The sequence below is a fragment of the Capricornis sumatraensis genome, chromosome 5 (genome assembly GCF_032405125.1).
Source record: "Capricornis sumatraensis isolate serow.1 chromosome 5, serow.2, whole genome shotgun sequence".
NCBI lineage: Eukaryota > Metazoa > Chordata > Mammalia > Artiodactyla > Bovidae > Capricornis > Capricornis sumatraensis.
The window spans coordinates 81,371,318-81,386,603 of NC_091073.1; the positions used below are offsets into that span (position 1 = coordinate 81,371,318).

General features: G+C 49.1%; 1 protein-coding gene across 4 annotated transcripts in view; it reads right to left on the reverse strand.

Annotated features, from left to right (window-relative positions):
• Positions 1-15,286, reverse strand: part of CCM2 (CCM2 scaffold protein) — a 51,882-nt gene that overhangs the window by 2,003 nt on the left and 34,593 nt on the right. For 3 of the 4 annotated variants that reach the window (XM_068972667.1, XM_068972669.1, XM_068972666.1), the window contains 6 exons: positions 7,662-7,745; positions 7,010-7,193; positions 3,033-3,169; positions 2,072-2,207; positions 730-787; positions 265-403 (listed from right to left, as the gene is read on the reverse strand). In XM_068972667.1, the coding sequence (XP_068828768.1) occupies positions 265-403; positions 730-787; positions 2,072-2,207; positions 3,033-3,169; positions 7,010-7,193; positions 7,662-7,745 (738 nt within the window). The remainder of the gene's footprint in view (positions 1-264; positions 404-729; positions 788-2,071; positions 2,208-3,032; positions 3,170-7,009; positions 7,194-7,661; positions 7,746-15,286) is intronic. The other variant, XM_068972668.1, reaches the window with a different exon arrangement.

Here is a 15,286-nt window from a genome sequence, read left to right on the forward strand (position 1 = left end):
GTCTGTCGTTCAGCCCCAGACGCTAGAGCAGCCCCACGCTCAGGCCTTGGCCACCTCGCACGCTTTCCAAAAACTGACCTGGTAGGAAAGACTTCAAGGTCCAGTTGTAAGCAAGGCATCCATGCTACCCCCAGCTCCACCCATGGGGAAGCAAACCTTCTTCCCATCTCCTCCAGGGAGCTCCTAGCCTGAAGGCGCCGCACACAGGCCTGCTGGCGGGGCCAGCGTCTTCTGACCTTGGTGGGCGACTGGCAGGCGGCGTACCGTGAGCATGTAGTCCTGCAGCAGCTCCGCAGCCGTGGCGCTCAGCTCACTCTCGCTGACCGTCTTGGCGTGGGGTGCCGTCTGCATGCAGAAGGACAAGGGCGAGACGCCGCCTGCATGTGCACACTCGGGGAAGGAGCTGCAAGGCGCAAGCCAAGATGTGGGTGGGCAGCCCCCTAGCCCTGCCCCGGGGCCTCACCTTCACCCCCAGGGATTCAGTGAGAGTCAGGGGCTGAGACAAAGAGGAGGCCTGTCATGGAGGAGGTGTTCGGGGAAAGACAAAGAAGGACATGTGCAGGGAAGGACCCAGAAGGGGCCAGCAGCCTAGCAGGGTCTCAGTGGAGTGATGACATCACTAGTGTGACCCAGAGGAGCCCATTCGCTGGAAGACTCCTGATACTGGGGAAGGAAGGTGGGGCCAGGCAGCTACGTGGGCAGTGCTGAGACCCAGGTGGGGGTACTCACAAAGTGCTGGCTTCCGTCTCATATGGCTCCTTCATGTCCACCTTTGTGGAAGAGTCATCTGTGTGGAAAGGTAGAACACAGAAGCTTCTGGTTATCTGAGGGAGGGGGCCCTGAGCCCACTATTCACGTGCTAAGCAGAAGAGGCAAAGCCCTGGCGGTGGGGAGCCGTCCAGGCCCCTGGGGTGCACCCTTTGGGCTGCACCCACACCTGCTTCTCCTGAGATGCACCAACTGCCATGGGTTTGGACAGGAGCCAGGACAATGCTCTGGTCCCCAGAAGATGTGCCAAGTGGTGGGGCTGGAGCAGGCTCCCCAGTGGCCAGAACAAGAGAAGCTTCATCAGTAGACAGTGAACATCCCTGTGTCTACTTCGTGAAAACTCATTAAGCTGTACACTTTCGATTTGTGTATATCTTGTAGTAAAACAGTTTATTAAAAAAACAAGCAAACAAACACAAGGGCCAAAGCAATCACACTAAAGCTAAATGTTTAAATATAGCTCAATAAACCACCTGCTGCCCACTGGGGCCTCAACCTTCCCACCTGCCCACAGGACAGACTGCCAGCCTCACCAGGCTACCTCTGCGGGGCTGCAAGCAGCTCCAGCATAAACAGCGAGAAGAGAACGCAGCCAGGGAACCAGCCCTTGCTCAAAGAGCCCCTGCAGCTTTGCGTTTACATGCAGAGGGTTTTGTGCTGTTCACAGGGATGTGTGAGTCGCAGTGAAGGGAGTGGGGCTAGACTCCTCTCCATAGAGAGACCAGCGGCCTCCAGCCCTGGAGGCCACCGCTGAGCTGTCTCCAATATCTTTTTTCCTGTTCCCTGACTGACAGAAGCCACAGATCCTCAATAAACTATTTATTTGAAAAGTAGATGCTCCTAGTGTTTAGAAGACTGAGCTTCAGTGGGCTACGTGTAAACGAAGTGTGCTGTGAGCTTACAATTCCCAGAAACACTGCTCGGACTCTGCCAGTCCCCCTGCACTGCCTTTGGGCTCTGTGCTCTTCCTGCCGCCGGCCCCACCCTGCCCTGGGCAGCCTGCACCTGGGAAAGGGACCCACACCCACGGTGCAGGGAGCCCCTCCCAGCCCTCACTGTTTGGTACAGTGACTTTAGCCACCAGTGGTTCCAGAGTAAGTGTTCTTGGCCCCCAGAGTTATGCAGGAAGCCACCAGGGGGCCTAAAGGAGGGAGTGGGGAGAACACGTGAACAGTGACATCTGGGAACGAAGGGTATTGACTCAAACTCCGCCCTGGACAGTGGCCACCTAGGTGCTATTCTGGCAGGAGCTCGCAGCAGAGCCCTGGTGGGAAGGGGAGAGGGAGCTCAGCTGCTCACGTACCACTGTGAAGGGACAGGTGGTGGGTGGGTGTCGAGGCCCCATCAAATATGGCTCTGTCCAGGAAGTCAATGGTGGACTCTGTGTACACGATCTGGAAGACCTGGCCAAGCAGGGAGCATAGCTCTTCCGCGGCGACCTGCCAATTGAGGACAAGGCTGAGCCTTCCAGGCAGCTTCCTGGGCATCCGACACTCAGATGCAGAACACACACCTAGAATCAGGGCCCACTGTCTCCCATTGCCCCCTAGGGCCACAAGGATGCCAGCCCACACCCAGGAGGCTCTCTGGACCCGCAGAAGTGTCACCTCTGGCCCTCCTCCTCCACTGCTCTTCCACCCACAGCCATCTCAGCACCCGTGCCAGCCTCAGGGAAAGGGCAGAGAGCGGACAGCACCTGAGCCAGCTCACATGGACAGCATTCCCAACACTGCACACCCCTTCACACGTGTGCTGTCAACGCGGGTCCCATCTGGGGAGGCTCTGCCCCCGAGACAGGGGGCAACATCTGGCAGAGCTCCCAGTGGGGACAAGCCAAGGAGGCGGCCCCAGAAGGAAGAACTACTCAGGTGGAAGGCGGGCAAAGACGAGGAGGAGGGATACTGATCAGCGGCTGCCAAGACCACCATCCAGGTTTTGGTCTTACTAAAGGCGTGAAAATTAAACAGAAGGATATCAAGGGGCTCCCTGAGGCTGGCAGCATTATGGTGGGCCTCAAGCCACTCCCCCAGAGTCTTCCCCAATGGCACAGCTTGGTGCGAAAACAACAGCCCCCACACGGGGGAGGGAAAGGGGTGCCAACCAAGAGAAGAAGGAAAAAGCATGGAGATAATCAGACTGGGACTCAGTGGGACCTGGGCAGGGCTAAGGCTGGAATGGGTGGAGCCTGGTCAAGCTATTGGGGCTGAGTCAGGATATGGGTGGGGATGGGCAGGGCCTGGGTCCCAGGTGCCAACCCCGCTCACCTTGCTCTCCGCGGCCAGGATCACCAGGCAGCATGCCTCCACAGGCCCCACTCCACTCTCCGACAGGGAGCCTGTGGTAAGGCCTCGGGAACTTTCTGCACACAAACTCTGGCTGGGGGAGATGCCGGGGTCCTGGGCTGGGAAGTCAACACCATGACAGGTTAGGGCCCATGTGGGAGCTCAATGGCAGGCTCTGGGCAGCCCCTACCTGACTCAGGTGGGGACGGACCAAGCCAGGCAAGCCCTCGCCCTCATCTTCCCTTCACAAGAGCACCCTTCCCTGCCACTGCCCACTCAAAACCACCACCTTAACATGACCTTCCAGCTTCTCTGCCAAAGACAGAGTGAATACCTCAGACGAAAACTGCGAACATTTAGCTGCTTCTCATCTACACAAAAGAAGGTATTCACAGAGTTCTAGTGACAGGGTTAAGACACAATACTGACAGGAGATGAGGAAACTGAGGCAGAGGGGGCAGAGGGCTGGGTCCGAGGGTGCATGAGGGGCAGAGCCCAGGTGGGGATCTAGCCACGAGAGCACCCGCCAGTTCGTTAGCTGCCTCCTCACACACAAGGTCTCGTAGGATGTGAGGGAGATTCCTGAGGCAGGAAGTGGGGGCTGTGGCCCAGGGAAGCTTCTGCAGGAACAGTGATCCAGGCACATCCACTGAGACACGCCCGGGAGCAGGCAGTGCCAGGGAAGGCTGGAGCTCCCCTGATGCCGGGATATCTCAGGGCAAACCCAGCCCAGCAGGAAGACCACCCATAGCTCAGACAGTGCTGAGAGACAGGACCACAGCTAGGAATAGCCAGACTCTGAGTGTTTGGGCTGGCAAAGACCAGGGCTCTGTAGGGCAAGGCTGGTGGCACCCCATGTGGAGGCTGAGCCCCACGAATCTCACTGTTAGAACCTGACTATACCACCCCACAGCCATGGGCCACAGGCGCTGAGCTGTGCCCCAAACGAAAAGCACCCAAAGGGTCTGAGAATCAGGACAAAGAATACTGTGAGACTGCTCACTAGTGACTGCTACACTGACCACGCTGGCAAGATGTTCTAGGACATTTTAAATAGCTTTATGGCTCACAGCCGTGGCTGCTCCCAAGGAAGCAGGTGTGTGGCTCCAAAGCCATGCACAGCGAGCCTACTTCCAATCGCCCAGCAGCATCCATCCCCAGTCCCACAGGCTGTCCCCACAGGTCCCGGTTCAGATCCACTGCCCACTTTCCTATGTCCACAGAAACATCCCTTAATGAGACATCTCCACAAGTGGTGCTTGCCACACAGAGTCTCCTGCAGCCAGACCTGACCCTGACCCCCGACACCACATTGTCCCCAATGCCAGCACAGCCCAGGCCAGGGGAGGCATAAAAGACAGGCCCCTATGTAGGAGGCACTTAGTAAGTGTTAGCTACGCTGCCAGTGCCAGTGCTGAGGACAGCCACATGCATCACCTCACACACAGACACTCGCTGTGACAGGTGCCTCTGAGAGACCGGAAGGCCCCCGGGGCTCGTGACTTCCCTCAGGAAGAGCCTCTAGAATGAGGAGGCCCTCCAGAACACAGAATGGAATTCACTCTCCTTTTAACTGGAAAGCTCTCAAAGCCCTGGGGGGTCCTGGTTTTCATCTCTTTTTGGAAAGCTTCTCCTGTGGTGCTCATTCTGTCTCTTAGAAAATCGGTTACTCGTTTTCCAGAAAATGTGTTCTACAATTAACACTGAGAAATGTTCTGGACACAAAAAACCCAGGGGTTAGCTCCCCTCCCACCAGCCCTAAGGCCTGCGGCCCCCAGCCAGAAGCACTCGCCTCACTGCTTGGTCCCCAGGGAGGCCCCATACCACGGGCCACCTGCAGGGACAGTCTCCATGCAGGGAAGAGCAGTCACCACGGCGCTGGGCAGCACTGGTGGAAGCAGTTACACAGTACCTCAACCAATCAGCCACCACCTAACAACCGGGGGGCCCTGCCAAGTCACCCAACCCACCTGCCGGCAAAGGTGGAAGGAAACAGGATCCTCCTTACAGGTTTCTTGTGGAGACTAAACAAGATCATTCATGCCACATGCTTTCTACTAGTTTGAGCCACATTAAATAGCATTTTTTTTTTTTAGATTAAAATGGTTAAAAGTTGGCAGCTTTGTGTTGTTCAAAATAATGCCTGTCATTAACAGACACTTGCTTCTTGGAAGAATAGCTATGTCAAACCCAGACAGTGTTTTAAAAAGTAGAGACACCACTTTGACGACAAAGGCCTGTATAGTCAAAACTATGGTTTTTCCAGTAGTCATGTATGGATGTGAGAGTTGGACCATAAAGAAGGCTGAATGCCGAAGAATTGACACTTTTGAACTGTAGTGTTGGAGGAGACTCTTGAGAGTCCCTTGGACTGCAAGGAGATCAAACAACTCAATCCTAAAGGAAATCAGTCCTGAATATTCATTGGAAGGACTGGTGCTGAAGGTGAAGCTCCAATACTTTAGTCACCTGATGTGAAGTGCTGATTCATTGGAAAAGACAGTGATGGTGGGAAAAATGGAAGGCAAGAGGAGAAGGGGCGACCAAGGATGAGATGATTGAATGGCATCACTGAGTCAATGGACTCGAGTTTGAGGAAACTCAGGGAGATAGTGACGGACAGAGAGGCCTGGCATGCTGCAGTTCATGTGGCTGCAGAGTCGGACACGACTTAGCGACTGAGCAACAACAACAACACTACTGAACACAACGAAGGGAAATGAAGAATAAGCAGAGCACAGAGGGGACCGCGCTCAAGTGCAGAATGACAGGAGTGCGTGTGTGCATGTGTGAACAAGTGAGCATTTGTGAGTGTGTGTGGGGCCCGAGCGCGTGAGTGCATGTGAATGAGTGTGTGTGGAAGGGGGCGACAAGTATGTGCAGTGATTATGTCTGGTGTGTGTGTGACTGTGGGGGACACTAAGCCACAGCCATACAAAGTCAAGGGGCTCTGACGCACTCCAGATCTTCAAACTCCAAACACTTCCCATTACCTGTGCAGGTGGCCTGCCACATCCCCACCAGATTCACGGGCCCTTTAATATGAACTTCCTTGACGCTCAAGGGGTCAGTAATGAAAAAGCTCCTCGAGGCCCTGGCTCTTACAAGCCCTCAGATCCCTGTGGACTACCAACCTCAAGCAGAAATACAACTTTCCTTTTGCACTGGCCAAAGCAGTGTGTGGCCCAGGCCGATCCAGCTGGCCACCCTCACACACCACCACCAGCCCCCTGGAAATGCACGACTCCAGGGTGCAACCCAGCCACTGCCAGTGCCTAAAGGAGCCCAGGGATGGCGTCCATGCTACAGCGACAACCTGAGAACCCACCCGGGAAGGGAATGGCATGAGTGAACTGTGACTTCTCTCCTCACTTCTCAAGGACTTATGCCAGGGCAGAGGTTCTAGACCCTGACAGAAAGCTTGTCGGGAAGTGCCAAGTAAGGCAGTACTGTATCCTCATCGGGCGAGGGGAGTGGCCTGGGTGACGGGGACTGAGGGCTCTCAGGTTCTCCTACAAGGACAAGCTCAGAGAGTCTCACAGACCGAGAGCTCCTTGCTGGTCTGGTCTCCTCCCTGCACTGCCAGCACTGGGAAGGCTGTGTGGCCAAAGGAGGGCCTGAAGGTTGATTAGGCTGAGCTAAAGCCCCACTCTCAGTCTCTGGAGCCGCCTGCGCCCACGATGTCTACCAGGCCTGGGTGCCAGAGGCCACTCCAGCATCCCCAAAGGGGGTTGCACTGAGTGACACTGGCTGAGCTCAGGGCCCAGAGACCACAGCCTCCTGGGTCACTGCCCTTCTCTGGAGAGAGAGCTAGTTCCCAGGCACAGCGAGCAGCAGTTGGCTGACCCAACATTGTAGAAACTTGTCTCCAGAATGCCATGAGATCTACAAAGCACGCCTCAGGACAGAGGTGGCGCCTACTTCTGGCAAGGACCCTCTTGACCCCACCCTGGTCATACCTGTCTTCAGGACCACCAGGTGTGAGGCATCATCTCGCACGTAGGACACGGCGGCAATGTCATGGATGGGGACCCTGAGGATGGTGTCCTCCCCGTCCCTCCAGGCCAGCTTGACGTTGTAGGCAGACAGACTGATCACAGCGTCATGCTCCTGGGTCAGGTGTCCGGGGAGCTGGTGGGCTCTCTGGAAGGAACCACACTGCATTAGAAACACAGGGCCACGGGCTCCCCCGGGACCCTGCACCATGCGTGGCACACGCAACCCACACAGCCTGCGCTGGCACGCCCATGCTTGCTCCCACGACACTGCTATGTTCAAACCACATGGAGACTTCTTCTTAGATTCAGACCTATGGGGTGTGGTTTGGATATCTTAAAAACATGAATTTTGAAAACAGTCCAAAACCATGACGAGCAAGCCTGGAGAATAAAAGTTAATGTGCAGACTGAGGAAAAATAAGGCCAGGGGCCAAGTGCACCCTTAATGTCATGGGACTGGGTCACCCCTCATGGCCATAAAGGCCCAGGGTCAGAGGGCCAAGAGTTGGTGTCAGAAAAACAAGGGTCAGAAGTCAGGGTTAGGAGATGGAGCAGGCTGAGGGTCAGAGGTCAGGGATTGGGGTAGAGCAGGCTGACAGGCAGATGGGGTTACCTTTGCATTGTCTATGAAATGCAGGATTTCGGTCCTACTGGAAGGATTCAGGTATCCTGGTATGGATGTTAACTGACCTAAATACTGAAAGAAAGTGGAGAGAGGAAGTGCCATGAGCAAGGGAAGATGAGCCAACACCATCAAGGGCCATAAAACATCACAAAAGCCTTGTATATTCCCACCACAGGCTGGTTGGCTGCCGTCCCAGCTCGCAGTGGTGGCCTCCTCTAGGCAGCATGCTCCAAATTTTTAGTAAACTCTCTACTGGCTGAGGAGGACACTCCCACACTTCCCTCCACACAGCATCAAAGTCCTGCAAAGGACACCGCAAAACTAGTTTGGTGGAATTTGTATTATAAAAAGGCAGGTAAGAGAATTCCTTGGCAATCCAGTGGTTAGGACTATGGGCTTCCACTGCAGGGGCCCTGGTTCAATCCTACAAGCCACATGGTGCAGCCAAAAGATAAAAAAATAAAAGGATAAGACAAGGATGGCTTGTGTTTCCGGATCACCGTTGGAAATTGAAAACAATAGCTCTGAACAATCTGCTAAAAAGGAAACATATTAAATCATAAAGGGCCAGGCAGCTGAGCGATGAGCACAGAGAAAGAAGTGACAGGAAGCCATGAAGCACTTGGCTAACAAACCTCAATGACAAGGGTCTTGAGTGTGGCATGGACACAGTGCGAGCTGTGTTCACATCACCACCAATTACCACAGGTGTTAAATGTGCTTTAATGGGTTATACGGATTCCTCTCCAAGAATAACTCAACATTTCTGATCCTCTAACTCTAATTTTTAAGGTTGCTGTTAACAGGTTGACAATGGGCTTTGTGTATCTGGTTCCACATGTAAAGTCGTCACTACTGTTCTCACAAGAAAAGAGCTGAACAAATGAACATGTCTTCTCAGATCCATCAAAGAATGAGGTCACAAATTGCTTCCCCCAAAACTGGAGAGAGCAACAGGGGACAGAGAATCACAGCCCCCAGGGAGAAGCTGCAGGAGCCAGGTGGGCAGGTGCATTGGAAGGGGGCTGATCAAGGGCTGGACATGGGCATGGACGAGCTTAAGACAAAACTCTGGGGCCAGTCATACAGGGTCCCAGGCTTACTTGAGCTCTACCTCCAGGAGGACCCCCTAGCCAGGATTCTCAGAAGTTGTCTTCAGCTTCTGGTGGGGCGGGGGGAAGAAACCACTTCTAACTATGACCGGTACTGTGCTCTCTTCAACAAGGGCCTTTTTTCAAGGAAAACTATTTGACCAGGGCCTGAGCCACCTGGGGAAAGGTAAACACTAACTCCAGCCCCCCAGCAGTTCTGTCCCTCCTAAATAAGACGTGCGTGTGACAGCCACAGCCCAGGGGCACACGCTCACTGGACAACAGAGACCAACTCATCAGAGGGCTAGTGCACTCCCCTCCCCAGCAGCCCCACTGCATCCACGGGCGCCTGCACAACGGGAGATGACATGCATCGGACCCTTTTAATAGCACACAGCTGCAGCCAACAGTAAACACAGCCTGATTCCTGGCCACATAAACACACAGCCTCACCTCTTTACCTCAGCTCCTCTCATCTGAATCACCACACCCAGCTTTCAACAAAAAATTACAAGGCATGCTAAGGCAAAAAAACACTGAACAGACAGGGCAAGCATCAGAGTCAGACTCAGACACAGCAGAGGTTTTGGAGTGATCAGACCAAGAATTTAAAATATCTATGATTAACAATTCCAGTATTCTTGCCTGGAGAATTCTATGGACAGAGAAGCGTGGTGGGTTACAGTCCATGGGGTCGCAAACAGTCGGACATAACTGAGTGACTAACACTTAATTACTTAGCCTGGTGGCTCAGATGGTAACAAATCTGCCTGCAATGCGGGAGACTTCCCTGGATCGGGAAGATTCCCTGGAGAAGGGAATGGCAACCCACTCCAATATTCTTTCCTGGAGAATTTCATGGACAGAGGAGCTTGGCAGGCTACAGACCATGAGGTTGCAAAGAGTCAGACACGACCGAGCAACTAATACTTTCACAATTAATATGCTAAGGGCTATAATTAAGTGAACATCATCCAAGAGCTGATGGGCAATGTAAGCAAAGAGATGGAAATTCTAAAAAAATCGAGGGGAAATGTTAAAAACCAAAAACATTACAACAGAAATGAAAAATGCTTTTGATGGGTTTATCAGCAGATGGACACAGACAAGAGAAAAATCAGTGAGCTCAAAGATATGTCAGTAAAAACTCTCAAAACTGAAAAGGAAATTGGGGGGGGGGGGACAAACAAAAAAGGAACAGAGCATTCAAAAATAGAAAACTACAAAAGGTATAATAAGTGTGCAATGGGACTTCCAGAAATAGGAGAGGAAAACAACACAGGAAGGGATTTCCCTGGTGGTCCAGTGGTTAGGACTCTGCACTTCTACTGTTGGAGGGCCCAGGTTTGATCCCTGATTGAGGACCTAAGATCCCACAAGTTGCATGGCATGGCTAAAAAAGAAAGAAACACAAGAAATACCTGAAGTAATAATGGCTGATAATTTCCTCAACACCAAAACCACAGACCCAGTAAGCTCAGAGGACATCAAGCAGGATGAACAGCAAAATGAAAAACAAAACCAAAAAACTGCACCTAGGCATATCATATTCAAACTGGAAAAAAAAAAAATCAAAGACAGAGAAAACCCTGAAGACACAGGAAAATAGCAAATAGCACCTTACCTACAAAGAAGCAAGAATAATAATATAGCAACAACTGTATCAAACTTGTGCTCAGAAACCATGCAAGCAATGGAAGAGTGAGATACTAAAGCACTGAAAGAAAAACCCACCAACCTACACTTCTGTATATGGTGAAACTTCAAAAGCAAAGGAGAAATCAAGATTTTTCTCAGACAAACAAAAATTGGGGGATTTCATGATTACTTGGCAGGAAATGAGAACTTATTTGGAGAAAAGGGAAATTATTTGGTCAGCAACTGATCTATTTCAAGGAAAAAAACGTAAGAGAAGAAATACACAAAGGTAAAATAATACCTTCTACTTTTCTTATTGTATTGTATTGTATTGACCTAAGAAATAACAGTTTGTTCTAAACAAAGATCATAAGATGTATTCAATAATTATAGCTTAGGGAAAAGTGAAATGAATGGCAGCACATTATATGGGACAGAGGGAGGAACTGGGAATATTTGGTTATGAGGTATCTGCACCACCTGTGAAGCAAGGTAATGTTATTTGTAACTGGATTTAAATTAGATATAAATGTATTCTGCAAACCCCTGGGCAACCACTAAAAGTATTCATAAAGAAGTAAAACTGATATATTAAGATAGGAAAAACTATGGAATCATACAAAATGCTCAAATAAAACCATATAAAGGGGACTTCCCTGGTTGTGCAGTGGACAGAAATTTGCCTGCCAATGCAGGGGACATGGGTTCAATCCCTGGTCTGGGAAGATTCCACATGCTGCAAAGCAACTAAGCCCATGTGCCACAACTGCTTAGCCTGCGCTCTAAGGCCCAGGAGCTGCAACTACTAAAGCCTGTGCACTGCAGCTACTGACGCCTGCATGCCCTAGACAGAGCCCATGCTGCACAGCAAGAGAGGCCACTGCAGTGCAAGGCAGAGCCCTGCTGTGAAGAGCAGCCCTGCTCACTGCAACTAGAGAAAAGCAGAGTGCACTTGCTCAGGCGTGTCTGACTCTTTGCGACCCCATGGACTGTGGCCCACCGGGCTCCTCCATCCACGGAATTTTCTAGGCAAGAGTACTGGAGTGGGTTGCCATTTCCTTCTCCAGGGGATCTTCCCGACCTGGGGATCAAAACTGTGTCTCCTGCATTGCAGGCAGATGCTTTACCATCTGAGTTACCAGGGAATCCCTCCACAAAGCAATGAAGCAGAGAAAGCCTGCACACAGCGACAAAGACCTAGTGCAACCGGGGTAAAAAAAAAAAGGTGGAAGATCAAATAAAAAACAAGAACAACAAACAGGAAACAATTACAAATATGGTAAATATTAATCCACTGATATCAACAATCACTTCAAGTGTGAACTGTCTGAATATACCAATTAAAAAACAAAAACTGTCAGACTGGAAAAAAATTCAAAACACAACTATCTTTTGTCTACAAGAAACCCACTTTAAAGACAGGTGTTAAATAAATACATAAAATAAAAATGAAGTCATTTCACTAAGACATAACAATCCTTAATGAATATGCACCTAATAACAAAGCTTAAAATTCACATGAGGCAAAAACTGAGAACTATGGGGAGAAACAGATGAATCAACTAATACAATCAAAGACTTCAACATCCACCTCCTCTCACAAATGGACAGATCCAGCAGGCAGAAAATGATTAAGGATGAAGGTGAACTCAACCTTCTCAATCAACTGGATATAAATAACATCAACACCTACTTCATCCAACAACATCATTCGAAAGAATACACATTCATTTCCAGTTTACATGAACTTTGACCAAGATGGAACACATTCTGGGCCATAAAACACACCTAAATAAATTTAAGAGAATAGAAACCATATAAAGTATGTTCTCAGATCCCAGTGGAATTCCTCGAAAGACATGATCTACCAAAACTCACACAAGAAGAAATGGATAATGTGAATAGGTATGAATTATTAAAGAAACTGAATCAATAATAACTTCTAAAACAGAAAATATCAGGCCCAGACAGGTTCCCTGGTGAATTCAACTCAATATTTAAGGAAGAAATTATACCAAGTCTCTATATTCTTCCAGAAAATGAAAACAGAGAAAATACTCCCTAGCCCATTCTATGAGGCAGCATTACTTTAGTACCAAAACAAAAGATACTGTAAGAAAGGAAAGATCAATATTTCTCATAAAGAGATAAAAAAAATCCTCAACAAAATATTGGCAAATCCAATCCAATGTTTAAAAAGAGTTCTACACCAAAAGCAAGTGGTATTTATCCCAGGTATGCAAAGTTGACTCTACATTCAAAATCATTTAATGTGATCACATTAAAAGGCTGAAGAAGAAAAATCATAATATCAAATAAATGCAGAAAAAGCATCTGATGACATCTAATATTCATTCATAACAAAAACTCAGCAAACTAGAAACAGAGGGGAATTTCCTCAACCTGATAAAGAGCATGTACAAAATCCCTACAGCTAATATCAATGCTTAATGGTAAGCAGTGCTAAGACGGCCTACGATCAGAACAAGCAAACAATGTCCCCTTTCACCACTGCTTTCCAATACTGGAAGTCCTAGCTAGCGGAACAGGACAAGAGAGGGAAATAAAAGGTATAGATTGGGAGGAAAGAAACCAAACTTTGTTTGCAGATGCCTCTCTAACGGGGAACCAAGCAGGCAGGTCACTCTGGGGATTATCAAATCCAAGGAAGGTAAACACAGAAGCTTGAGTCAGTTCACCAACTGCTGTGCCTGGCAACCACCTGCCCACGCAAAGACGAAAACTGGTACAGAGAGGAGAGGAACAAGCAGAAGCTCACACAGGGCACAGTGGCAGATATAGGCTGCATCTAAGCACAGTCAGTTCTACTAAACTTCAGAAAAGCTGCTTCCAAAAGCTGTTCAGTGAGTTCTGGGGAACTCCATAAGGAAATGCATACTTATTCTGAAAAGTTTTAGAGTTTATCCTTTCTAAGGTGGGGGTGAGGGACAGAAAATAAAACTAAACTGTGTATTGGGGCTTCCCTGGTAGCTCAGTTGGTAAAGAATCCGCCTGCAGTGCCAGAGACCTCGGTTCGATTCCTGGGTCGGGACGATCCTCTGGAGAAGCGATAGGCTACCCACTCCAGTATTCTTGGGATTCCTTTGTGGCTCAGTTGGTAAAAAATCCACCTGCAATGCGGGAGACCTGGGTTTGATCCCTGGGTTGGGAAGATCCCTTGCAGAAGGGAAAGGCTACCCACTCCAGTATTCTGACCTGGAGAATTCCACGGACTATACAGTCCATGGAGTCACAAAGAGTCAGACACGACTGAGCGACCTTCACCTCACTTCATTCCAAACCGTGCATTTATTTCCCCACTCTACAGGGCTGAGAATCCACTCCTCTGACAGAGCAGTTCAGAAATAAATAAGCAGCACATCTAATTACTGGCTCAGACTTAGCTGTCACAGATGAACATTCCAGAACGTTTCTACAGATGTGCAGTTAGCAGAGGTCTTTCCATCCTCTTCTTATGTGCTCATGTAAACCGCATGCAGACCCTTGCATGTCTATCCTCACATTTCCTGATTTCAAGTCTTACTACAAAGCCACAATAACCAGTAGTGTGGAACTGGCATACAGACAGACATACAGAGCAATGAAACAGAACAGAGAGTCAGAAATAAACCTTCACACACAGTATCAGTTGATCTCTGACACAGGTACCAAGACCATCCAGTGGGAAAAGGACAATCTTTTCAACAAATGGTACTGAGGAAACAACATTCCACACACAAAGAATAAAGTTGGGCCCTCAACTAACACCATATACAAAAATTAACTCAAATGGATCAGACACCTGAATTTAAGACCTGAAACTCTAAGACTCTTAGAAGAAAACATAAAGAAAAGCACAGCTTCACGGCATCGGATGTGGCAATGATTTATTGGCTATGATACCAAAAGCACAGGCAGTAACAAAACGTGGAAACACCTCAATTCTTGACAGAAGAATGGATAAACCAAATGTGTTATAAACAATGGGATATTACTCACTGTTAAAAAGGAAATTCTGACACATGCTACAACATGGATAAGTTCACTCTGTCGTGCCTGACTCTTTGCAACCCCATGAACCACAGCACTTCCTGTCTATCACCAAGGCCCGGAGTTTACCCAAACTCATGTCCATTGAGTCGGTGATGCCATCCAACCATCTCATCCTCTGTCCTCCCCTTCTTCTCCTGCCCTCAATCTTTCCCAGCATCAGGGTCTTTTCAAATGAGTCAGCTCTTCGCATCAGGTGGACAAAGTATTGGAGTTTCAGCTTCAACATCAGTCCTTCCAACAGGGCAGATAAACCCAGGCACAAAAAGGCAAATGCTACATGATTCCACTTATATGAGGTACCTACAGTGGTCAAATTCACAGAGACAGAAAGTAGAACGGTGGTCGCCAGACGCTGTGGGGAGGGAGAAATGGGGTTACAGGAGTATGGCAAGGTGAAAATAATTCCAAACATGAATGGTGGTAAAGGGTGCACAGCAATGTGAATGTTAAAACCATTCCAAAACCAAAAACCATTCAACTGTACATTTAAAATGGTTAAGATGGTAAATTTTACGTTATGTGCATTTTACCACAATTTAAGAAAAACTTTTAATGGGGGGGGAAAGCATAGGCAGTAAGAAAAATATATAATAAACCAGACTTCATCAAAATTTAAAACTCTGTGCATCAAAGGATACAATCAATAGAGTGCAAAGGCAACCTACCCAATGGGAGAAAATAACTGCAATCAGATATATGACAAGAAGTTAATACCCAGAATATAAAAGAACTGTAACCCCACAACAAAAAACTAACAACCTGATTTAAAAATAGGCAACCGACTTAAACAGGCATTTCTCCAAAGGTGATATACAGATGGCCAACACACAA